The 27,942-nt window shown below is 35.0% G+C and overlaps 1 protein-coding gene across 10 annotated transcripts in view; it reads left to right on the plus strand.

Annotated features, from left to right (window-relative positions):
• Positions 1–27,942, plus strand: part of GULP1 (GULP PTB domain containing engulfment adaptor 1) — a 104,397-nt gene that overhangs the window by 26,488 nt on the left and 49,967 nt on the right. For 8 of the 10 annotated variants that reach the window (XM_065880372.1, XM_065880378.1, XM_065880380.1 and 5 more), the window contains exon 3: positions 24,134–24,205. The exons of the other annotated variants lie outside the window; for them this stretch is intronic. In XM_065880372.1, coding sequence (XP_065736444.1) covers positions 24,134–24,205 — 72 coding nt within the window. The remainder of the gene's footprint in view (positions 1–24,133; positions 24,206–27,942) is intronic. 10 annotated transcript variants of the gene reach the window in all.

Here is a 27,942-nt window from a genome sequence, read left to right on the forward strand (position 1 = left end):
TGACATCTGTACAGTGCCTGGCACATCGTTGGTGCTCACTACATATTAGATTTCCCTTTTTCTTTCTTTCAGGTATACCTAGATTCGACAAAGTTTTGATATAACATTGTTACTATGGAAAATAGCTTCTACAGTTTGGAGGTACTTACAGATTGGAGTTTTTAGAATACCGCACATTCATCAGGAGATTAGCCCTGATTCTTTGCATATTTGAATGACATGACTATTCCAAGATTCAGTATTATGAAATAGTAGAACTAAGTTGAATAGACTTGCCCAATCCCCCTCACTTCCTGCCCTGTCTCTCAGGCAGATTTTATCTGTGATGGAATTACAAATGGTGAGAAGCAAGGCAGTGATGGTTAATTACTTCCGAGGAGGTTTAGAGTCAGAGAAGCATAAATCACCCCAGCCCAGACTCTGCAGGTTCAGCTAAGAAATGGTACCCTGGGCAGGAAGCAAGCAGTGAAGGGGCTTGATCTACCTTTAGTTGATCCCCAGTTATAATCCTAAATAATTAAAGCTTGCTCTCTAGCTCCGTCAGGTTTTGCATTTATTTCTGAGGATTACCACACCACTTACTTGGTTACATGTCTGTTTTTATTGTTCATTAGAATGGTATTACTCCAGGCTTGCTCACACAAACATTTGCCAAGACAATGGGATAAAAACAAATCAAGTCTTACAAGCAGAGAATCTATTTCCATTTGCAAATATTCAGACCGAATAATATGCTACAGGAATTTCTGGGGGAAAATGAGTGAGATTGAATATGCTCAAGCATTGCCAGGAGAAACATGTCAATAAATTTACTTAAAAAAAAAGTGTGTAGAAAGAGTGAGGAAACAACTAAATAATTTAAGAAATGAATTTAGAATTCTACAGATGATTTTATATGTTTATGTGTGAGTGTGGCAATAGCAGGTTAAAGTAGTAAATCAGGTATTATAATTAATGAATTTCTATCCTTTTTGGAAAAGTAAGACAGAGAAAAATTTTTATAGCAGAGGTGTGATAAACAGCATAACCTTATGAGCATTGTATGAATGATACTTGTGCAAATTTAGCTTAAACTGTTTTACTGGATTAATGAATAAATATTTTTTACCATCTATTGAGTAGATTTCATAAGTAATGTTCTTCCATATGTTTTCCAGTGTAATAAAAATTGCAAAGAATGCAAACTCACATGACATTATAGTAAATGATCTGAATAACAGAATGTTAATTAAGTGGGTGCAATGACCCTTTCAATGGCCACCAGTATAAAATAGAAATCTTAGTAGTTAAAAAAAATAGTTAATGAGATTATTACAAATTTAAATGATTTTATTTTCAGTTTTGCCATGAATCACCTCATAGTAGATGATGTGTATAATTGGATCCATAGCAGGTTTGATTTTAGGGCATAAATTAACAACCTTTTAAGCCAGTTCCAAGAGCCAAGTTTGTAATTCCAGAATACCTGATTAACAAAAGACGTGAGTGTTTACAGTTGTTTACAGACTGATTCAGCCCTCTTCTTTTTAGCATGTACTAGGTGCCAGACTCCAGGTATATAAAATGCCTGGCCCACAGTCCCATGGAAGAGACTGTCTCCAAGGATTACGTGAGGTTGGATGATTGTCAGGACACACAAGACCCCTTGGGTTTCATGCATGTCCTGACCCACGTAGGGCTCTAATAAAAGCAATGAAAATGTTACAGCAAGAGAAAGAATTCACACAAAAGCATCAGGAGTCCAAGAAGCTTCCAGACACCCTTCTCTAGGGTCCTTGGTTAGTCACGCAAGACTCATCTCCAGATTATGACCCAGCAACATATGTGGAAGGAATTTTGGTTTCAGAAGACCTCGTTCTTATCTGGCCAAGAGTTTAGTATCAGACTTCTACACTTCCCAAAGATATGCATATAACTGGCTCGCTGTCTTATACACTGTGGCACCTTGAGTTGTACTGAAGAGTATCCGTGGTCAGGGTGAAGAAAGATTTCCTAATGGAGATCAAGAGCCAACATAAATGATCTTAGTGATTGAGGTGAGGTGGCCGTTACAGTCAGAGGGAACAGCATGCACAGCCTCCCAGAAACATTCCAGAAAAATGGTTAATTTTAGAAAGCCTAAGGGTTCCATATGGTTGTAGTGTAGACTATATATAGGTAAGCAGATAAATAATTATGAGGATAATCCCCCAGTTGTATTCCTGGGTGACAAGAGTACAGAGATAGATGCAAACTTGAGATAGGGGATAATGAGATACCAGATCAGCGATGTCTCTTGGTTCTAGACATTGAATTTTAGGTCCTATGGTACATCTAGGTTGGAGATATGCAAGAAAAGAATTTAAAGCCCAGAACATTGAGCGTACTATTTTGTGACTACTCAGTAAACACCAAACAACTAAAAGGCTAATGCTGTGGTCCTGCATTTTAAAAGCTCTGATAATTTCTGTCAGAAACCTATCTGTTATAAGTAGGAAAACAAACAAAGAAAAAATTGTTTTTAAACCTGTCTCATGCTGTGAACTTATTTTAGAACAAACTACTCTTTTCAAGTTTCAACACTGTCAAAGGAGAGGATGTTTTTTCTCAGTTAACAAAGACACTTGCAGAAGATCAGGTGAAAGCCGGCTTCCTGTGGAGAAGGAGTTTTGCCTTGAGAATTTCATTATGGCTTCTTTCTACCATATGGAGTCAAAGAGACATTCCCTTCTTTCTGTTCCATTTTCCTTTTATCCAAGGATTTTACCTGACTTCTGAAATAATTAATTGAAGTTAAATTCATGTACACAAATATACATAAGGTACACACATGTATATATATACCCATATAAATAAGGTACATATAAGGACTCTGAATTTACTGTCTTACAGATCAAAGGACAGATGGTACCAATTTTTAAATCTATCTTTGTAGCATTTTTTAAATAAGCAATTTCTTGAAACCTGATTTTTGTTTTGAGTGATGAGCCAGTTCCTTTCAAGTACTAAGTAAAGAGCAAGAATCATCAATATTATATTGCATACGTACCTCGTCCTCCATCATGAAGAAATGTCTAAAAAGTAAGCACAAACATCAAAAAGTCATTTCCTGTGAACTACAAAATTACCTATGCCCTTTAGAGTAGTGGCCTCTACACCTTTGCTAACTGTCATGTCTCTTTGGCAAGTGTTATTACCTTACATTTGTTTATGCTTTTGCATTACGGTGAGGTAGTCAGAACTAATATTATTACATTTTACAAATAGGAATACAACCTCAGAGTACTTCAGTTACTTATCTAAAGTCACACCATCTAAAAAATGAAACCTGGTCTTCTGTGCAGATAAAGTTCTTTTAGGTTCTAACCTATTTGAAAGATAATGTTTTTCCTCTCCAAGCTGCCTTCTCTAGTTTCAGAAATGTAATAGTAGAGGAATATATTGTACAACTACTCTTAAATTTTTAAACAGATAAAGATAGTATTTTTATGATCATGTATACACCTTTTATTTTGAATTTTACATTAAAGCAACCTTCTGTATAGAAGTATACAAAAAAGAGAAAGTTGCTTTTGAGAGTTGTGGGCTTTAATCCATGAGAATGCTGCTACATGCTACCCTATTGCCCCATTTTTTAAACTATACACACCCCTTTCTCCACTATCCTAATACAAGTAGACATTTTAGTAAGTAGGGCATGCATATCCTTGACCAGATAAAGAGCTGTCACAATGCTTTGTGGTACAAAGAAACGTTATCATTGAATATGCAGAAGTAATCATATTTGGGTTTATTTAGAATCGATCAGTGTTTCTTAAACTGGTGTGCTTGTAAAAAATAAAGATTTCCTGTTCACTTATTTTGATTTAGTAGGTCCAGAGTGAGCCTAAAACCCTGCATTTTGACTGCAGTGTACTTGAGAAGCACTGGGAAAGATCAGGGTATTTTCTTTGTATTGGAAGTTACAAGTAGCAAAAAAACAAATGAAACACACAGATAAAGCCTATTTTAATCAATATGGTCCACCTTGCTCCCTATAAATCTTTAGGGGAAGCTAATAATGAGCAGCAAAATTGAGTGTCTTTAGTTCCAGTTCTCTTTGCTGTTGCATACCAGCTGTGGCAGTGTTAATAAGCATTAAAACCATCCAAAGGTGACGATTTGGGAGAAGAAAAAGAAAATTTCAGGATACGAATAATCCATTGTACTGGTGACACCTGGATAAATAAAACTTTCTGGTATAAAAGTCTTGTAATAAAATTGTGCTAAAATAAGGAGTAAATTTCCAGTGCAATGGAAATACTTCTCTTAAGCTGTTCTTGGATGTGTTTGCATAGTATAGCCATCACTATCAAGATTTTCTGAATGTCCATCTATGATTAGCAAGACTTGATGGAGTCCAATTTTTTTTTTTTTTTTTTTTTGCGGTACATGGGCCTCTCACTGCCGTGGCCTCTCCCGTTGCGGAGCACAGGCTCCGGATGCGCAGGCTCAGCGGCCATGGCTCACGGGCCCAGCTGCTCCGCGGCATGTGGGATCTTCCCAGACCGGGGCACGAACCCGTGTCCCCTGCATCGGCAGGCGGACTCTCAACCACTGCGCCACCAGGGAAGCCCCGATGGAGTCCAATTTATATAGTCATTTGTTTTAGCAATCCCCTGCCTTCCTCCTTTTCCCCTTCCACACTCTCTCAATGGTGACTCTTGTCTTTCCCAACTTCCTTTTCCCTGAATTCACATCCTCTAACCTGCTACTTTCGATCAAATTGGGTAAAGGTTAGTGACTGGTCATTGGTATACGCTGACTGATCAACTCATAGTTTAGCTTAGTTCTACTATCCTTGTTGACTGCTTATAACTTGTTAGACACATATTCTGTCTGCATCGTCATGTCAATACTATGAGGTAGGTAATGTAGGTATAACAATTCTCTCTATACAGTTACCTACTTTAGTTACTATTATGGCCCTTATTTTACAAATAAGGAAATTGAAGTTTAGAATAATTAAATACCTTGCCCATGGTTACACAGTTATTAATCAGCAGAGTTCTCAAGTTCAGACAGCATGATTTTAGAGCATGAGCTTCTAATCACTATAGCATGCCACCAGGTCTTAGAACTTGAAGCCTTTTGTCTTTATGTAAGTAGAGAATGTCTCCTGTTAGACTTGCTGAATCTTATTCTGTTCTGTTGGAAAAAGGAGGCCCTATGTTTCATCGCTTGATAAGCTCTTGCTCTTCTGATGAATAGTTTCTAGCAATTTATTCCTGAGAAATTTCCAGAACTGAAGAGAACAATTATCCTATTCTCACTGTGTTCTTCCAGAATGATCTGCCAATAGGCTGTCTTCTCCTCCTCTCTCAGGCTTCCTTTCCCCACCTTGAACACTCATTATGTCCCTTCCTCCTGTGCACCAGGTTTTCCAGAGCCGTATTTTTCTATCCCTCAACTTATATATTTCATTTTATTCAGAACATAGATTTGTTATTCATTTGCCCTGATTTCATAGACAGCCCACCCATGCTTTATTAGAATTCCAGTACTTAGGAAAGCCCTGGGAGTGTAAGAAGCAATCATGGGAGGCTTTGAATAGAGAGGGATGCTGGAGGGTGGAATGGATGGTTATCCCCTGGGCCAGTATCAGTAAGAAGAGGGAAAGGGAGGGGAGAGACCTGGATCTAATGGCCATGGTTGGAGGAGTTCCATTAGGCATTTAATTTGTCATGATTGTCCCATGGCTGGCAAGGAAATTCTTAAGGAAAGAGTATCTGTATATTTTAGAACACTTACTTTCTGATTTGTTAGAATTAGAACTTAGACTCAGTTTAATAAGGAGACTGTTGCATGTTTGTTATCAGTGCTATAAGACTATGCTAGAGTAAATTATTCACTCTGTCCATAAGGTAATATCTATAATTTTAATTTATGTAGAAACAGATACCTTACTAAAGGTATCTACATAAATACCTTTACCTTACTAAAGGTGGAAATTGTCTGCCTTCAGTCTACAAACTTATGGAACATTTCCTGATGTTTTCATTACCCTTAAATGAGGTATTATGTTTGAAGACAGTACATAACACACAGTAGATTTTAGAAATCATCCTTTTCTCCATAATTTCTAGTCATCTGCAAGAATTTTATTTAATCCCGGAGTATTTCAAAATGCCAGCAGAGCATAGCTTCTTGAGGAGCTTTTAAAGGACATGCTAATGGAGTTTTCTTGGAAAGTCTCCTTTTCCTGTAAACATAAGTAGATATGAACACAACTGCCATGGGCTTTGCATATAAACCACTTACTGAATTATTTCCACAAATGACTGAGAGCACAGACCCAGCTAATGCCTTATGAATCCCTGAATCAGTAATGCTGTCATTTGTGTTTATTTTCGTAATACTGTATAAGATAAAAGTTTTAGTAATTGATGTACATTTAAATTAATTCTCAGAAATCTATACGTACCTACATCCTAACTCTCTGGATTTAACTTTATGTTAACATATACTTATTAAAGTAAAGCCTTGACAAGCATTTTAAAAATGTTTATTATAACTGACCCAACACATTTTTTCCTTGATAATTACTACCCTTGATTTAGTACTACAGAATGTCTCAAAAATAATGCTAACAACGATACTTAGGAGAGCTAAGTAGGAGAAATAATTCAGCTGTCACTACCCGGTACTGTAGAAGGGAATGTCATGACTTCTTCCAACATTAACAATGTGTAGATAAGGAAAGCTTTAAGAAAAATGTTTTGTCTGAAAAATAAAACTGACAAGATGTCATGATTCATATTTTTTCAATTTGGAAAACTTGACTCTAGAAACTCATTGAGACTTTTAAAATCTTGGCAGATCTTTTGGAAGTGGGAACTATACTCAGGAGAATCATTTTTAAGGTAGGGCTTTATTTGCCTGTATGTTATATCTACCCTACAATGCCTCGAAGTGCATTTCACAGCCAGGAAGTATTTCATGGTTGAGTAAATTAAATATTAATATAATAATTATAAAGAAAGTTATTTAGACAGGCAACTGTGTAGGACAGAATGCAAAGATGAAAGTAGTTAATGTTTTATCCCATTTTGATTGAAAGGGATAGGTATTTCTCCAATATACTTGAACATAGTATAAAAGATGATAGGTTGAAATAAACTCAATAATAACTGTGCAGTTGTTTTTCTTGTTCACAGTTATTATAAAAGTAAAACAAATATCTAGTGTGCTGTTTAAATTTAATGAACTATCAAACACTCTGCCAGTGAAATCACATATTAATCCAGTTACATATCAAAGTCCCATCATATATATGAAACACTTCTATTTTTATTTTTCCTTGTTAACAGTGAATCATATAGTTAACTGATGGTGTTTCTTTATGCTGCTGCTGAAGAAATTGAAGCCTAGTTTATGATCCACTTCTAGAAAATTTACAGGATTACATGGCTTTTGACTACAAACCTATTTCTACTCTACATTCTTGCTTTATTTTCCTTTTGCTTCATTTTTCTAATTTATCTTCCTCTATTTTATGACTCTTTATAAGACATTTTAAGTACATTTTCAGACATAGTACAATTATTTTTTAAATCAATGAAATAAAAAAAGTTTTTTTTCTTTGAAGAAGGAACTATGCCTGGGTCTCTGGGAACTCAAGATCAATCACCAGCAAAATCCCCTTTGTCCTCCACCTCTCCTCTGAACCCTGCTTCTTCTTGCTCCAAAGAAAACCAGCTCTCTTCTGAGGACTCTAAATCCCCTGTTGCCTTTGCCGACCTTGAACACTTTCCACAAGAGGTGGATGTTTTCTCCGCACAACTCCTCCCAGAACACCTGGCCTGGCAAGCGACTTGACTTTCCTTCGCCTTTCCTACTCTCTCTGAGTCTCATGTTATCAAACTGTGCCACTCTTCCTCTCCTAATTTAAGTCATCTGTAATCCCCAGGTGACTCCTTTGTTCCTTCAGTATTTTAGCTTCTGCTTCATTGTCATTCTCCCCAAAATAACTCCATACTAGGAAGAATATTATACACAATGCTACTGTACAGTAGCAGATGCTCTTGTGAGGTAGTGATCTCCCTGTCAACAAATATTCTCAAGCAAACAGATATAGCATGCCAAATCTTTAGATATGGCCTATAACTGATTTACCCATTGGATGCAGATGTGCTATTCTAGCTAGCAGTACAATTATCCATGTACAAGTCTGTTTAGACAGAAAATCATAACCAATAGGTTAAATACTTTGGCCCCAAAGCAATACATCTATCTATCTATGTATTGAACTTGAGACATATAAATTAGAGACATTGAGATCATTTAGATGATATACTTCCTTAATGCTGTACCTTGACCTTCACAAACTGGATCATTTAACAGCACAAGTTTCAGATTTTAACCAATTTATAGTCACTGAACCAGTGTGTTTCTGATTACCTCAGACTAACTTCTTTTGTACAATGACCAACTGCATGACCTCATTAATGAGATCACCACACACCTACATAGTACACTTATACCACTTAATTTAACAGCAGATATAATTTTCGTAACACCAGATTTTTACCTTATTAAATTTAGAAGTTTCTTGGAAAAAGTCATAAGCACTATACTTAGCACTTAGTAAAGTTTAAATGTAATGTTTCCTGTATATTTTTTATCTCTAACATTTGATTAAATAGTACCCTATTTATCCGTTCTTTTCCTTTCATTATTTTAAATACAGGCCCATGAGTATACTTGCTGGTATACACAAACACACACACACATGCACACACACACAGACACTTCATAGTCCCACTTAAATATCAGATTCCCATTTATTAAATTCCTGGAGTTATACTGGGACATTAAAATCACGGGTGGGGTACCTCCCTCGTGGCACAGTGGTTAAGACTCCGCGCTCCCAATGTAGAGAGCCCGAGTTTGATCCCTGGTCCAGGAACTAGATCCCACATGCATGCCGCAACTAAGAGTTCACATGCCACGACTAACAAGCCACAACTAAGGAGCCCTCCTGCCGCAACTAAGAAGCTGGCAAGCCGCAACAAAGGAGCCCACCTGCCGCATCGACGCAACCAAGTAAATAAATAAATAAATAAATAAATAAATAAATAAATTTTTTTTAATAAAAAAAATAAAACCATGGTGGGGGGGAACTAGCATGACAAACACCCTTGCCTTTTTACTCACATTTATATAATTTCAAAGTAGTAGATAAAAACCAGAAGCTAATTGATTACTTGTTTTCTGTAATATATCTGGATCATGTAGTATGGAACAATTTAATTTCAAAGAGACTCTTTGTCTTTTATTATAAAATAGTTTTAGTTCTCCTACTTGATTAAGTGAGACAAGCCTATTAAATACTAAATACTATTAAATACTAAATACTGTATTCTCATTATATTCAGCAATCCTCAGAATGACTCTATATAGAAGTATCACTACCACTTTTTATAAAGACTAACATTTGGAAATGTAAAGTAGATTGACCAAAAACTTAGTAACAGCAGAGCCAAGATTCAAATCTTAATTTGAGTCCAGAGGTTCTTCCTAGCACTATATCCTTGGCAGAATAAAGTTTGACTTGGTCATTCAGTAAACAGCCAATCTTTGAGGACAATAAGAATTAACAAAAATAAAGCCCCTTGACTTCAGTGTTTACGTGACGATTTGTATTTTACGAATAGTATATATGGTAACTTGGTAAATTTGCTATCCTAATAACAGTGGAAATTTCAATCCAAGTACAGAAGAACCAACCACAACCTGAATTTCTTCCTTCTCTCAGGAAGTGTCTTAGAGCAACAAGCCAAAAGTACTTTCTGTGGCGAGGCTCACAAGACTGTTGAGAATAAGGGAAAGTTACTTGCTCTTCTCCTGACATTTTCCCTACCAACCACCCACTTTGCATTCCTTCCTGCAGGCTGCTGGCAGGATTTCTACAGGCAAAGCTTGCCAGATGGGGTTCTAGTGACTGAGGCCCTACAACTCCAATGAGATGTTATCAAGGACTTAAAAAAGCCCTTCCCCAAGGTGTCTGATGTGTGCAATGCCATCTACCTTCAGATAAAGACATAATCATGTTTAAATGGCAGAAACTCTCAGAGTCTTTAGTAAAATTCTATTACTGGGGAGAAGCGGGGTTATTGAGGCTTTATAGAGTGAGGCTTTCTGAGTTTGGATAGATCTTTTAACTTGAATATTCAGTAACAGAATGTAAATTTTTGGTGCAAAGAGAGAATGCCATATGTTTTCTAATTCTTACATGTAGCAGCATGTATAATTTCTATTGTGGCCATATATAATTTTGAAATTTATACTAGATTAGCCCCGAAATGAAATGCAAATAAATATGATTTTAATGCTATTATATCTTTGCTAATACTTCACTTATTTGTGCATTTTAATAACATTTATTGCTTTTAAATGAAAATAAATTAATCTCAGGCCTGAGCCAGTATATATATAGTATATTAATCCTGATGTGCAAGGAATTGAAACGGCATGTCATAAAATGCTTAAATTAAAAATGTGTTAAAAATAAGTAACTTACTTTAAACTTTAGTCATATTAATAATGGAACTGCATATAAAGTAAAGGTTCTTCTCAAATACCAGTTTTGCAGTGTGAATATAGCAAATTTAAGTATTTGATATATTAATCAAATATATCATGGGAAATAGAAATGTATATAGTTCTTTCTGAGAAAAGTAATATACTGCAATATAATTCTGTATATATAAAGGGAATTTTTAATATAGTTTGGAATTATAGTTACTAATCAGGTTATTAAATTTTTAGAAGTCTTCCAATAAAAACATAAAGGTCTATGTTAATACCAGGATTAGAATTTTCAAAGGGCAACTGAAAAATACTCTCAAAAGCTGCTGAGGAATATGTGACAACTGATTTTTTTTAAAGGTCAAGGATAATCAAATAAAAGCAGCATATAGTAAGGTTAAAGAAAAACCAGTTAAGCATTACAGTGAAGACTAATCGGTGCTAATTAGTGATAACTGACTTCAACTATTGAAAATAAATATATAAAATTGTCTTTAAAAAGAAAACAGTATAGACTTAAAAAAATAAACTGAATTATCAAATTAAATTAGAAGTAGATGGGCTTAATGGTAACAAAAGTAGGAAGAATGAGTTGTGATAGTAGAAGCAGAATAGCTGCTCACTTTTACAAACAGGGAAGAGGGAATTCAGCTATTAGCTAATGAGTAAAACAGCAGCATCCTCATAGCAGCATCTGATTGCAAGGCAGAATCCTTCCATAAATGGACGCAACTGATTACACAAAATCAGAGTGACCCACTCATTCTCCTATTCCCCCGTAGAAATTGCCAGGACTCTGCCATTGTTGGATGCTTGATGCGTCTGTATTTCCCAATCTGCCACTTAATTAGCCAGAGTCATCAGCTTCCCAGAAGACTTATTTAAGCCCTATTAATAGAATTATGTTGAGTCTATAAAATCAGAAGAAAAAAAAGCCCTGACCGTTGTTGAAAATAATCAGTCACAAACTCTGTTGTTCCAGCATTACTTTAGGATATAGAACCAAGTAATCAGCACCTATATATCATTTAGGAGCATGTATTTTTTTTCTATTTTATTTTTAAATTTTTATACAATTTTTAAAGTTTACTTTCCATTTACAGTTATTACAAAATATTGGCTATATTCCCTGTGTTGTACAATACATCCTTGAGCTTATCTCACACCCAACAGTTTGTACCTCCCACTCCCCTACCCTATATTACCCCTCACCCCCCCACCACTGGTAACCACTAGTTTGTTCTCTATATCTGTGAGTCTGCTTCTTTTATGTTATATTTGCTTGTTTGTTGTATTTTTTAGATTCCACATATAAACGATACCATACAGTATTTATCTTTCCCTGTAGGAGCATTTATTGAATGAAGCAAATATTTTTTGAATGCTTACTATGTGTCAGGCCCTTTACCCATACGATTTTTGCTTATAACCATTTATAAATACAGGGATATTTATCTACATTTTACAAAAGAAGATGCTGCTGCTCAGAGATGTTAAGATTCATAAACCTATCAAGTGGCAGAGCCAGAATTCAAACTTTGTGTCCATGTGGTTCTAAAACCCTTATGCATGTTTCCACCAAGCCACTTCCCTAGAGACTTGGACTCTTCTGTTCATCACTGTATCTAAGTACCTGGAACAGTGCCTGACACATAGTAGGTCCTCAGTAAACAGTTCTTGATTAAAAGAAGGCCTGCTCGGTGCAGAGCCTGCTTTCACTTGTGCCTCTGGGGGCCCCTGATGGGAGTAGAATAGTACGTTAAGCTTGTCTCAATCTGTTCCAGATCTCAGGTTTTTGTTTGTTTGTTTGTCTTGTTTTTTGTTGTCTGTGCCTTTCCTTGTATGTGTTTGAATCTCTAAATCGAGCAGGTAAAACCCCAGGGGGCAGGATCCCATCTTCTTTGCTCGTACCATCACAGCACACTAATGAGCGCTGTGCACGCAGCAGTGCTTCACAAAGTGATCAGGCCATATTAATCATTGACAGAAGGTCTGCTGAAAGAAAGAAAGAAATCTACATTTCAGGAGTATATCATGAGCCCACACTCAGTTTTCACTCGAAAGAGCTACACACAGCCTATCAAGACCTAAAAAGTAGATTTTTCTCCCTTCGTAAAGAAACAAGGATAGCAGTTTGAGTAGTAAAATCCCTTAACGTGGTCACTCATTTCTGTGATATTTAAATGTGAAGGAGAAGTTCTGCTCACAGCTTGGGATGAGGTCTTCTCCAAGACGGCTTAAGATTTCAAAACTGTTCACATACAGCCAGAGAGCTCCACTATGGCAATTATTGTTGGAAGCTCTGTTGTTGCAGTTTATTTAGATTATACTTCATAGGGCTGTAGATGGAGTGGAATGAAAAAACCTGTGAGAAAATATAGGCACCCCCTCTGAGCACTGAAGATAAGGGTGTAGCCTACAGCAGCATTAGTAGGTCAGGGATTTGGATCTGTTTTGTTCACTAATGTATCCCTGGTATCTAGAACAGAAACTGACACATAGATGGTACACAATAAATATTTTTTAAATGAATTAGGATATAGAAATAATAATGATGATGAGGAGGAAGAGGTTAGAGAAATGATGATGATAACATAGTGTTTCAGAGGGGAAGTACTGGAAATGTTATCCCCTGAATTAGGATGGATGCAGAGCTTTTAAAGAACGTTCGCTCCAAAAGGGAGAAGAAGAGATAAATTTAGCTCAGGAGAAATGTGGAGGTTCTTTGAAATATTAGGGCCTTCTCCGGATAAATATATTCTTTTTGGACAGAGTTCAGGAGCACAAGAAGTTTGGGGGCAATTATGTTATTGAAGTTTAAAACAGAAGTAGAATAATAAGCAGTATATTGTATTGCCAAAAGCTTAATCTCATGAAAATTAAGAATAAGAAATGGATACTTGTTATAACTGTTATTTAACATTGTTTTGTAAGCAAGGAAGATGAAAGAATTTGTAACAATATTGAGAAAGATATTGATAATTACATTCCAGTAGATTCACATTTTTCAAAAGAAATAAAACTGCTAAGCTTAATAAGATAATTTGGTAAGCTGACTAAATGCAGGGTAAATGTTTCCCATAGTAGCAATAATTTGTTATAAATAGAATTTTAAAAAACTTGTTTACCCCAGACTATAAAGCAACTAGGAATATATTTAGCAAGAAAAGTACTTGGGCTTCCTGAAAAACAGTATAAACACTTACTGATAAGGTATCCACATGTAGGTATTTCATAGATATCCTAAAAATCTCACATCTCATTTTGTATAATTAATTACATTGCAATGAAATTAAATTACAATGAGAATTTAGAAGAATAAGTGTTTAAAAATAACCAATAAAATTTTGAGGAAAGAATATACCTGTGTATGTGTTGGTAAGGATTCTAGCTGCCTCTATAGCGAAAATCTGACTACTAGTGGCTTAAAATAGGGTTTTTTTTCTTGCTTACTTCATAGTCTGTTGGTAGGTTGGCTTTTTTAAAATTCTTGTTGTGACTGTTATTTTATTATTGTATTTTAATTTCTAAGCATAAATTCGGTGAACATTCACTCTGTGCCAGTCACTGATTGCATTTTCTCATTTAATTCTCACAGAAACACTGTGTGTTATCCCCATTTTATGAATGAGGAAACTGAGGCTCTGAGAGCTTCAATAAAGAAATGGTAGAGGAAATTCAGGTTACCTAACCGTAAAGCCAACCTAATATTCTTTTGACTTCCTCAGATTTTTTTAAAAATTTTTTATTGGAGTATAGTTGATTTACAATGTTGTATTAGTTTCAGGTGTACAGCAAAGTGAATCAGTTATACATATACATACATCCACTCTTTTTTAGATTCTTTTCTCATATAGGCCATTATAGAGTATTGAGTAGAGTTTCCTATGCTATACAACAGGTTCTTGTCAGTTATCTATTTTATTAGTAGTGTGTATATGTCAGTCCCAGTCTCCCAATTTATCCCCCCCACCCTTATCCCCTGGTAACCATAAGTTTGTTTTCTACATACATGACTCTACTTCTGTTTTGTAAATAAGTTCATTTGTACCCTTTTTTTTTGATTCCACATATAAGCGATATCATATGATATTTGTCTCTGTGTTTGACTTACTTCACTCAGTATGACAATCTCTAGGTCCATCCATGTTGCTGCAAATGCATTATTTTGTTCTTTCTTATGGCTGAGTAATATTCCATTGTATATATGTACCACATCTTCTTTATCCATTCTTCTGTTGATGGACATTTAGGTTGCTGCCATGCCCTGCCTATTGTAAATGGTGCTGAAATGAGCATTGGGGTGCATGTATATTTTTTCCTTTTTTTTTTTTGGCTGTTTTGGGTCTTCATTGCTGCATGTGGGCTTTTCTCTAGTTGAGGTGAGCAGGGGCTGCTCTTCGTTGTGGTGCGCAGGCTTCTCATTGCGGTGGCTTCTCTTGTTGCAGAGCACGAGCTCTAGGCACACAGGCTTCAGTAGTTGTGGCATGTGGGCTCAGTAGTTGTGGCTCATGGGCTCTAGAGCGCAGGCTCAGTAGTTGTGGCACATGGGCTTAGTTGCTCTGCAGCATGTGGGATCTTCCTGGACCAGGGCTCGAACCCATGTCCCCTGCATTGGCAGGCAGATTCTTAACCACTGCACCACCAGGGAAGTCCCAGGTGCATGTATCTTTTTGAATTATGGTTTTCTCCGGGTACATGGCCAGGAGTGGGATTGCTGGGTTGTATGGTAGTTCTATTTTTATTTTTTAAGGAACCTCCATACTGTTCTCCATAGCAGCTGTACCAATTTGCATTCCCATCAACAGTGTAGGAGGGTTCTCTTTTCTCCACATCTTCTCCAGCAATTATTGTTTGTAGATTTTTTTGATGATGGCCATTCTGGCTGGTGTGAGGTGACTTCCTCACACCTTAAGCATATCTCACAGTAGAAAGAACCTATAACATAAAACTTAATTAACCAAATGGACGTGGCCTAAATGGGTAATATATATCCAGTATACTATATTATCTTTCCTTCTGTTTCTGTTTTATTTAAGATAGCAAAAATAGTATATATGTCTGAAATTTAGGAGAGCTGGAATCCTAGCCCTCGCTCTGCTACTGAAAAGCTTTGTGACCTTCAGAAGTCACTTCACCTTCTTTGTCCTCAGTTTATATTATCTATAAAGTAATGGGAGTTGAATGATAATATCTCCACAGTCCACAATCAAGTGGTTCTCTAAGGAGAAAATGGATTGTAAAGCCTGTCTGGATTCAAAGCCCATGCTTTTGGCTTTCTGTGTAAGTTGGTGTTTATTTATTTTTGTAATAATTTTATTTATAACAACACAGGTGAATGCTCTGCCCTTCACTCCACCTGTCTCACTCCTCAGATGTAAAAGAAGTTTGACTGTGGAGGGGCCTCTGAGACAGAACAAAACCCTCAGGGCTTCTTACTGTGACCGTGTGATTCAAAACTCGATTTGGGAGACCCTTCCACAGTGGGCAATGAGCACAGTTTCTTGTTTATAGCAACTAGGTTTGTTTTGCCTTAAAATTAGGAATCTTGTTTTAATAGCAAGAGCCTGTTAAAATAATACACTCTGTATTCATGTAAAATAAGAAGATAGAGGATACAATTTAATAGGACTTACCTGGTGGCGCAGTGGTTAAGAATCTGCCTGCCAATGCAATGAACACAGGTTCAATCTCTGGTCCGGAAAGATCCCACATGCCACGGAGCAACTAAGCCTGTGCGCCACAACTACTGAGTCCATGTGCCACAACTAGTGAGCCCGTGTGCTTCACAACTACTGAAGCCTGCTCACCCTAGAGTCTGCACGCTGCAACTACTGAGCCTGTGCACTGCAACTACTGAAGCCTGCACACTCTAGGGCCCGCGTGCTGCAACTACTGAAGCCCGTGCACCTAGAGCCGTGCTCTGCAACAAGAGAAGCCACCACAGTGAAAAGCCCGTGCACCACAACGAAGAGTAGCCCCCACTCCCCGCCACTAAAGAAAGCCCGCGTGCAGCAATGAAGACCCAACGCAGCCAAAAATAAAAAATAAAATAAAAAATAACATAATAATAAAAAAGATACAATTTAATAGAAAGTTACTACAATAAAGTGAGAATAACTATCAAATCAAATATAAAATGTAAACTTTTAAACACTGACCCCAGTATTTTTTATTCTCTTTTAAATCCTGCTCATCCTTTAAAGGATAAACTTTAGAGTATTTAGTTTAAATTATATCCTTTCTTTTTTGGTGGATCTATTTTATTTTATTTTTTAGGATTATGGTTTTGACAATTAAGTAATAGGTTTAAGTTCGATTGATTCTGACCTTTCTTTAGCAATTGATTATTATGATGTGCTTTTTATATTGTTTGGCACTGTGACATGGAGAGTCAGCCAAATAAAGACTATAAAATTAAATTGGGTTACTCCTGTATGGGTTATCTACTGGGTGCAGTTGAGTAGCTGGAAGGTTTAAGTACTGGGGGGTTTTTTGTGGGTTTTTTTTATACACACATGCAGTCAAGTTAACGCCAAGAAAATTAGCCCCATCCTGTTTGAGTCTCTGAAACCTTGCTTACAAAGATAGAGACATACTCATTTATTTTTCTTCTGTAGTTAAAATATCCATTGGTAGTTATGCTACCAAGAGTTATTTATTAACCTTGATGTTAGAGAAAGCTTTTATGTTGTACAAAATGAAAATTATTTTCCTTTATTATTTAAAAATAATTGTATAGAGAACATGTTATCTACATACAATTGGCATATTTTGAATTTGATATAAATGTGTATTCAATATATTTATGTTAGCTCCTTCATATGTTAGTGTCAGATTTCATAGCAGCTAGGCTTAGTAACTCTTTAGTTAATTATTTTAGTTGTTGTTTATCTGACATTTATTTTTCAAAAAACCACATTTTCATATTTACAGAGTGATTCTAAAAACATTTGAGAAAGCAAGAAAAGCAGATATTATAATTAGGTCCATATGATGTCCAACACTGCTCTCTACTGGCAAAGAAGCAAGTCATAAAACAAACTATTCAGTCTTTTAAGCAGGAAAAAAAAAAGTCAATTTCAAGTAATATTTGAAAATGAAGGTGTAATTCTCAAACTTTCACACGTTTTTGCAAAATGCTTATTTTAGGCATAATGGAATACAATGAAATAACTGGAAGAAATGACTACAGACATCACTTGAGATTAGCTTAAAAGAAAAGCCTGTGTCATTTTAATTAATTGAAAAATAGTTGTGGGAGTTTTGGAAAATATTAAACCAGATATGAAATATCTTAATAGCATTCTAATTTTAAAAGTCTATAAAGTAAATATTTTTGTATATAATAGTGAGTTTGATGACATTTTTCTGTTTTTAATTTCAACAACCTCCAGCCTCTAAAATATCTGCTGTGAGTGCATTTACTAAGTATCCAAATGCACTGAGCAAAGAGATGCGTAGGTTGGACTATTTGCACAGAATATATAATTAGCTTTAAAGTATCAAAAATTTGCTCTGTACTTGTCAGAGTCTTTATTGATGATTTTCCAAAGACATTTTATAGTTTGTAAAATCTGTGAAAAATATATGCTATGTTGTTATACCTTTCAATATATAGACTAAGAATACACAAAACATTTTTATATCACTGTCATCTTACTTTTCATAGTCTAATATATTGTAAATGTCCTTTTATATCTTTCCTATCTGTCCATATTATCTAGGATCAAAACATTATTCAGTATTCTAATCTTCAATCCTTTTAATAACTAGTAGCCAAAATTTAAATACACACACACATACACACACACAATAATGCCCCAAATGGAATCAGTCATATATAGTAATTTAAGAGGTTTTGTTTGTTTTTGTAAGTTTGCCTAATACTGTCACTAGCCGATTACTTTAACAGTAACAAATTTAAAGCATATTACATTTTCAATGATAATTACCTCTTGATTGTGAGAAAGAAGTTGATGCTTATTTTCATTGATACATTTTTCTGTAGTTTCTAAATTTCCTACAGTGAACATACATTACTATTAAAGTAGAAATGTTTATTCATAAGTAAACAGAAAAATTTTGTTGCAGATCTTCAAAGCACAGACACACAATTGTGCAAGACACGCACTTGGACTTATGTAAGGTCTAATGCCTGATCTTTCAAAAAAAGTATGTGCTGAAAAGAATGTTGTCTATTGGAGACTCTGAAGAAATATAATTGATAAAATCTTGAATACTTGAAATAAGAAAAAGAGCATCAACCATTATCACTGGTCTCGGAACACATAACTCTTTCTTTTGCTCTTTTGCCACACTGAAAAATAGCACTTAGAATCTACATGTATAAAGCAAAAACAGTCTGATACATTATACTCTCTTCTCATCATTGTTATTTTTTTCTGCCACATGGAGGAGCTAAGACATAAAGTTGCTAAAACATAAAAGCAATGACTTTTACCCAATTGAAAGTGTTCAACATACCAATGTCCCATTTTCTAAGAGATTGTAAAACAAAATTTCTATATTTTTTATTTAGGTAAATTTCATAACAGAAAAGAGAATTTTTGAGATTAACTTCTTTTATTCAGCATAATTCCCTTAAGATCCATCCAAGTTGTGTGTGTAACAATAGTCCACTTATTTTTATTGCTGAGTAGTGTTCCATGGTATGGATGTACCACAGTTTGTTTAACCATCCACCCACTGAAGTATATTTGGGTTGTTTCTGACATTTGACTAATACAAATAGGTCCATTGTGAACATCAGTGCAAAAATATTTACAGGAATATGTGTTCATCTATCTGGGATAAATACCAAAAAGTACAGTTGCTGTACCTTAGGATAAGTGCATATTTAGTCTTCAGAGAAACTACCAAAACTATTTTCCAGTGTAGCTGTAACATTTTACATTCCCACCAACAGCAGTATCCTATAATTTTATTTGCTAATCTGATAACCCTGATTACTAATATTAAGGATCTAACTTTCTTGATTCTCCTTGCCCTTTCACCGAACATTTAACTTATTTCTGTTGGCAGCATTCTTCTCTTTCATCTCCCTCTGCAGCATGGCAGCTACCTGGGGACCCGTGGTTCTGGCACTCCTCAGTCCTTCCATTGAGACCTCAGTGCCAGGGTCTCCCTAATCCACACCTCTTACCCAGAATTCTTCTTCCCCAAGCTCTACTTTGTATACCCAGCTGTTGAGTCTGCTACTCTAACTGATACATCAAAGGAATTTAGACTCAATATGTTTGAGTATCTTTCATTTCTTCCTGTCATTCAGGTCGCTATTAAAATGTCACCCTTTTAGAGAGGACTTTCCTGATCACTCGATCTTAAATATTACACTCTGCTTAATTTATGTTATTATTTGTGTTATTTTTACTTATTCCATCTAAGATATGTTAGAAATATGTGATCTAGACATAAACATAGAAATATATAGATACATACATACATACATACATGTGCACATACACAGGTATGGTCCCTGGGATATAAACTACACTAGGACAGGGACATTTTCCCCCTGCTATATACCCAGCACTTAGTAAATGCTTGACTTATAGTAAATACTCTCTTTTTTTTTTAAGGAATAAATGAGTATGTGCAACTTTAACTTGTTATCACTTGGGGACTTAATTCAATTTTTATTTAATCAAAGTTATCCATGTCCATTTTAAACAAATATTTCCCCAAGGCTTCTAATGAAAAAGCAAAATGTTCCTCAGCTCTTTTCCCAAGTGTCACTCATTGAAGTAACCATTTTCAACTCTTGTTATTTTCTTCTTTATTTCTGGATAACCTTCTACACTGCTGTGCCTTGGTTTGTCATATATGTAGTGGTTAACACCCTCTGTCACTGCCCCACCCCCTTGATTCCTGGGTTCCATTTCTTCCTCTGCTTTATTTTACACACTCCCCTCTTTTCCTATGAAGAGCTGGGGCATGGGAGTTTAAACTTTTAGTCCCTTTCATATCTCAGTATATTTTTTCTCTCCTTGTAATCTGTAAACTTGGCTCTAAATCTTTTTTTTTCTTAGAATACGAAGTTATTTTTCTATTTTTCTACACCAGTCATTAGCTAAGGAATATTGTGATATGGGGCAAAGCAAAAAACTTCCAGGTGTCTCCAGCTCTCTGTACTGGCAAAGTGACCTCATTGCCCAAAGGAAATCCTTTGAAGGTCTTGTGTGTGAGCCATTACCAGCAAAGCATGGGGAAGCTGGAGGATGGATCCCAGCACTGATAAAGAAGATCCAAGGAGAGTTGAGCAGGCACCAACAATATCCACTGAATTCTAGTGTCTTCCCCAAACAATCATTAAATTAAGAAGTGACAATCCCTCATAATTATAAAGCACTTTGCGGTTTACAGGGTGTTTTTGTTTTTGTTTTTTTTCTTTTCTCTTACTGCAGTTGATCTTCAGAGCAATTTTGTAAGGAGAGAAGAACAATATTATTATCCTTATTTTTCAAGAATCAAATAAGGTAGAGACTAAGTGACCTTTCAGTATCTTCAGATTCTAAGCCTAGAGTTTATTCTAGCATGCTGCATCATATTCAAGGATCTTATAAATATTTTATATAGACATGGAATGCACACAAATGTGAACTATTTAATCTAAGTATCATGACTTTTATAACTTAAAAATAAAGGAACTATTATAAGGAATAATCTGCTTTTCAGTTTTAAAATTATTTCCATTCAGTTCATCCAACATTACATAGAAAAAAAGGGTTAAGCGGCAAGCTTCATATTGGAAATCTTTAAAGCTTAGTTCCCACAATCATTCAAGGCTTCTCCCTGTGTTTCATTACTCAGATGGTTTAATTAAAGCCAACGTGAAAGAAACATATTAAAATGTTCCTGGAGCACTGCAAGAGGTTGATTCATTTAGAATGTACTTGGAGTTCTTCCATAATTTTCCCATATGGGCCTATTTACATATAACCACTATGACTCATGACATTACTGCCGAAGTACGAATATTTTCCATAAATATTTCTAGCAACTCTTACAGTCTGTTATCGACACATCAGACGCTTCCTTCTTATAGTTCAGTAATCACTTAGCAATGTAGTCTGCTTTTACCTTCCTGTTCTGCTAACACTAGACCACCACTAATGGGGAATCTTTCAGAGATGTTGAGAAGAGTTTACCCCATGGATTTACTCAGAACTAAATAGCTTCTACTGTGTTCGCTCCCTTCCTGTCACTTGAACCCTTTACTCTTTCTGCACGATCTAAAACAGTGCTTTTCAAATCTGATGGCACGTTAAAATCACCTGGGGAGCTTTAAAATGCAGATGCCCTGGCTCCGCCCCAGCTAATTAAATCAGAGTCCCAGGCATTGGTCTAAGTTTAAAGCTCCCAAGTTATTGTATCATGAAGCCAAAGTTGAATACACTGTCCTGAAACAGAAGAAATGTGATGGGTCCATTGGTGTCAGGAATCAATTTGGCTGTCTCACATATCTTAGTAGCAGGTTTTCAGTTCCTTTTTAGCTGAGAATTTCTCCATTAATTTTGGTCTTTTTTTGCAGATGTGGTCAACCAATTTGAGGTCACAGAGGGACAAACCTAGTGCCTAATGATATTACATCTAGACCAAGTTGCAGTTGTTTGGCATAGTTTGAATATATTAGAAAAAGAAACTGTTGTACTTGTAGAATCTGAAAACTGAAACTTTTTTGCCTTAATGCTTCTGAGCTTCACGTTCGCTCCATGAGCTTATTAGAAACGGGATCAGCAGTTATCTCCTATATATATATATATATATATTTTTTTTTTTTTTTCGGTACTCGGGCCTCTCACTGTTGTGGCCTCTCCCGTTGTGGAGCACAGGCTCTGGACGCGCAGGCTCAGCGGCCATGGCTCACGGGCCCAGCCGCTCCGTGTCATGTGTGATCTTCCCAGACCGGGGCACGAACCCGTGTCCCGTGCATCGGCAGGTGGACTCTCAACCACTGCGCCACCAGGGAAGCCCCTCTCCTATATTTTCAGCTCACCTTTTCTATCTACCTTCTACTCTTCTCCTCAGCTGTTACTATTTTCTAAGTCTGTTCCTTAGATTTTAGTACAAGAAATCACTTGTGATGGTTTTAGAAATATAATTCCTTAGCCCTACCCTTATTAGATTGAGAAATCTGCATTGTTATGTTTTAACCTGCTCCCTAGGTAATTCTCATACAGGTAATACACAGAGCCCATTTTGAAAACAAAACTCTCATTTCTTTAGTTGTTATTGTTAGTTTTTTCAAGAATGAAAGAGAGGGATAAATTGGGAGATTGGGATTGACATATATATATGTCAGTATAGATAATACTGCTGTATATAAAATAGATAACTAATAAGAACCTGCTGTATAGCACAGGGAACTACTCAATACTCTGTAATGGCCTATATGGGAAAAGAATCTAAAAAAAAAAAAAAAGTGGATATATGTATATATATAACTGATTCAATTTGCTGTACACCTAAAACTAACACAGCTATAGTTGTGTTACTAGCTGACTGTAAATAAACTATACTCCAATAATTTTTTTTTAAAAAAGAATGAATTAAATGTGATTTTAAAAGATACCCTGACATTTGCTCCCTTTTATTCTGTGAGTTAACACATGAAAAAGGTTCTACTTAATTATTTGATGTAAAGTATATATACATACATACTCATGCATATGTCTATTTATATAAGAAGTGATGAATTCTTATCCCACCCTGGTGTTATGATGAGTGATAGTATGTGACAAGAAAAAAAGTCTTTGGAAAATTATATATACCTAATGAATTTAATGATTATTTGCTATTTATATAGAAATAATCTGTAGAATAAAATATCCACATGTCAATTCTAATTGGTCTTGGACATTTCATGACATTGGACTTCTGTTTAAGAGGTATTATATCTCTCCAGGATAGAGATTTTATTACAATGTCGTAATTATTATGAAACTTTTTCTTTTTGGGGGGGATAGGTCAGGTTTTAACTAAAAACCTCCAGGGATATTTTAACTCTTAGTAAAATTGTAGAGCTTTTTTTAAAAAAATTTTTGAATGTACTTTAGCTTATGGCTTTGATGAATGTTGTATACTGGGTATTAAAAAAAGTGTGTATTTAAAAATTTTACATGCTGTACAAGTGTGCTAATTGGAAAACAAAGGAAGATGTTGATTTGACATTATAAACTGTATTAAACCACATTAATATCTCAAAATATACTATTGACAACATAAAAATTATATGCTTTAAATTTTCAGATAATTTTTAATTGTTATTGTATTTTAAATTTGAGTTCAACTTTATTTCTCTGGGCCCAATGAAATGTCTTTAATTTTCTTTCCAGTACAAATCTTCAAGTAAAGTATTTAGGAAAAGTATGTTTTAAAAAAACCTTGAATAATAGGAATTGTCTATGATTAAGTAATGTATTTATATTTTCATATAAATTAGTAACTTCTATTTAGGATTTGGACTTGAATTACTATCACATCATTCTATTATTCCATGATATATTTCAACATGACTTACATATGATATAGTAAAGCCTGTCTCACAAGTGACCATTTTCAGTTTCTTGGCAGCACAGAAGTGGAGCAGCCCAAAGGAACAGAAGTTGTGAGAGATGCTGTAAGGAAGCTAAAGGTAGGGCAAGCCCTCCAGATAAGTGTCTAGTGTATTGAATTTATCATCAGTCATCAGTAGACTGGTGAAAATTCAAAGCATGAATAGCTCTGTGGCAGCTATGGCTTCACCCTGGTAAAAATGGTCTGTTGAATGAATATCACTAGATCAAGGAAACATATTTAGTAATAACTATGTACACACGATTATTTTTCTGGGTGTGGAACACTCTTTGTATTTTTCTAAGGTATAATTTTTCATACTCAACAAAAAAAATGTAACGGCAATATTTTATGTGTTGACATTCTGTAGCTTGCCTTTACTTTGCAATGTGGACTTGTGCCCTAACTCAAAGACTAATAATGGCAGAACAACTGTCTCTAAAAGTTAGAATATCATATCCACCAGTTGAAAGTATAGAATTAGACTTAATTACAAAGCCGCATTTTGCTGTGACACTATATGTTAAAGACGTCCTAATGGACAAATCCACGAGGATCTGGCCATATCTATGAGCAGACCTGGGGAACTGGTGAGAGTAAGAGCAGAAAAGGACACTAAGCAACTCTACATACTAAGAATCAGCAAGTTTCCTGAGAAAATCTTATGTAAGCTGCCATTCATCCCTCACATGTTTTTCTAATTGCATCCCATCCCAAAAGACATCCTTCCCTCTGAGATACTAAGATTTGAAAAACTCCTTCAACAGAATTCTCATGTTTATCTCATTAAGAAAATTTAAGGGCTTCCCTGGTGGCGCAGTGGTTGAGAGTCCGCCTGCCGATTTAGGGGACACGGGTTCGTGCCCCGGTCCGGGAACATGCCACATGCTGCGGAGTGGCTGGGCCCGTGAGCCATGGCCGCTGAGCCTGCACGTCCGGAACCTGTGCTCCGCAGTGGGCGAGGCCACAACAGTGAGAAGCCCGCGTACCGCAAAAAAAAAAAAAAAAAAGAAAATTTAACATAGCACTATTTTGTTAACATACTTTATTGTTATTCTCTATGGTTCTCAAAATTTTTTTAGAAACAACCCTTTTCTGACTTTATTTAGAGTTCATCCAATTATTCCATAGGAGAGGTAGGCCTCTGTTCCAGGCAAAATCATAGACATTAAAAAGTATTACTTTGCTTTGAGAATGTCATATCAGGTGGAATCTACTGAGTGTTTAAATTGAGAAAAAAATTGAAGTGAGTTGGCTTGCTTTCTGGGTAAAGAAATAAAAGGTAATATTTTAATCCATTTATTTTACCTGACTTTTCTTAATTTTTTTGTATTTTAAAATATTTTATGTATTTTATATTTTACGTATTTTTAAAGAAATATACTAAAAGGTCCTAAGATGATCTCACTCCCATTTGGAGAAAAAGGGGACCCGCCAACCATTTCTTTTAACTACTCATTAGGCAGTAATTTATACTTGTGCTTGTTTGGCAAATACTTTTAAGCACTAATAGAGAATTTTAAGAGTCTTACAATTTATGGACAACATTTAGAATAAGTTTCTATTTAAATGTTCAGAATGTTGCACACTCTGGGTATGAATCCAACTTCACTACAATCAGGATGTTTTATAAAAGAATGATGATATTTACACTTAATGTTTCTTTATACCTAGGAGGTTCTTTATTCAGTGAACCCAAATCCAAACCCAAAAAGATTCAATTACGTAATGACTAGGTAACAAAGAGATATTTGAGATGAAATGCTTTCTAAAAAATGGCTAGTTTTTAATGTATTCTTGTGAAACTTTATTTTCAGTTCTTACGTAGTTTCCTATTTGGAAATGTACTCTGTTAATAAAGGAATGTGGTTTACAATAAGATAAAAATCATGAAGTATAGTTTAAAAATTTATACTCAGTTGATAATAGCTTTTGTCTTTCAAGTATCTTCCCGAATACTTAATCTAATAAGCAATCTTTACTCTATTGATTGTAAAAATTTTGTAGATCAGGAAAGTATATCTAAGGGTAATGATTCATGAACTAATGAAAATAAATAAAACAATGTTTTTTATTTACTTCTAAATTTTTTTGTTTGTTTCTTTGTATCAAAGGGCAGATGCTACAACTCAAGAGTATACAAGAATATTTACATTTATTTTAAGAACTTAGACCCTCGCTCCTGTGTAATTCTGTTGTCATGTAGAGATGACCAGAAGATGGTGCTATGGCTCTACTAAAAAAAAAAAAAAAAAAAAGAAAGAAATTTGCTTATTAACCCTGTTTTGTTTTGTGTACACATCCCCCATTTTAATATCCTGCGTACTTTTCTTAAACATATGTATTCTGATTACTTTTTTATCCACTATAGTTCAGTATTATATTTTATTTGCCACATAAGGTAACATTTCATTTCTATTTAATAATTTTTCAAAAGTTTGCAATATTAATATATTGGCTTCTGACATTAAAGAAGAATTCAAAATTTATGACTAATACAAGATGATAGAAAACTTACAAGATTTTCAATAGTGTATTTTTTTATGCTTCTGTGTTTAATGATGCCTAATAATTTTTCAAGAAAAATTTTAAAACTTTGATTTATTTTATTGGGTACTATTTTTCTGTCATTTTGTGGAGAATTTATAGTTCATAAAGTTTTCTTAAATATTATAATTTTTATAAGTGTTTACTTTCAGAAATTCTATATCAAAACAGCATATTTTCTATTTCTCAATCATGTTCAACAATTTCTATCTCTTAATCATGTTTTATTCTACAATTTAAGAAAATTCCAAATTTTTCAAAAAGTGATAATTAAAAAACCCTTTTGACTTCTAGATATTTAATATCATTGTTATTGTAAGGAATTTTATTTTTAATAGAGATTTATTTAGTTTTAATACAACTAGTACAAATGTCAGAGGGCTCAATATATTTCATCAACAATCTGCTTGTGATATTTACATGTGGATGAATATTGGTATGTAGACCCAAAACTTCTTGATTTCTCTGGGAGATAACCAGGGAGCAGCATTCCTGGACCCCAATTTTAGAGGACAGACCCCTCACCCCAGCAGAGCTAACAAAATTACATGAAGCTACCTCAAGCTATGTGGCCTTGGAAATTACTGAAAAGTTCTGTTAAATCTAGGCCCAGCAGTTTCTCCACTTGACCTCACTCTCTCTGAGTAGCATAACACTCTGTTTTTGTCTTCATAACCAGTTATTTAATTAATGAAATACTTAAAGATTATTTTAATTATAAACGTACATACATAGCTGGTATCCCTGTAAGAGTTATCAGGAAAATGTTTAATTAAATCAACAATTTATAAGAACCACAAAAAGAATTTGAATTAATTCATTAATTTTTATTGCCTAATGTATATTCCATTAATAATATAGTTAGATTTCACTTTTTAAGTCCTTGAGAAATGGATAGAAATTGTGTGATGATGATATTGAAACTCAGTAGTGCTCCCTTTAAAATTTCTTTAGCTGTTCTACTTACAAGTGGCATATATTTAACTAAGTACTTTATTTATCTCAAGTAATACTTTACCCTTCCCCATCATTTTGTGGTGATAAAGGCTTGTTTTTGTTTATTCATTTGTTGCATCCAGATATCCTCCAGAATTCTTAGGCTTTACTCCCTTTGAATATTCTTATTAGATTATTATATTCAAGTTTTACTGGTAGATCACTCTATCTAGATGACCAAGAAATAAATTTACTGAAGCAAAAATGGAAAAAAAATGTGCAGAAAGGCTTTTCAAGCATTAACATTCAAGTAGTAAATAGGGAGAGAAAAGA

This window comes from Phocoena phocoena, chromosome 7 (assembly GCF_963924675.1).
Source record: "Phocoena phocoena chromosome 7, mPhoPho1.1, whole genome shotgun sequence".
Taxonomy (NCBI): Eukaryota; Metazoa; Chordata; class Mammalia; order Artiodactyla; family Phocoenidae; genus Phocoena; species Phocoena phocoena.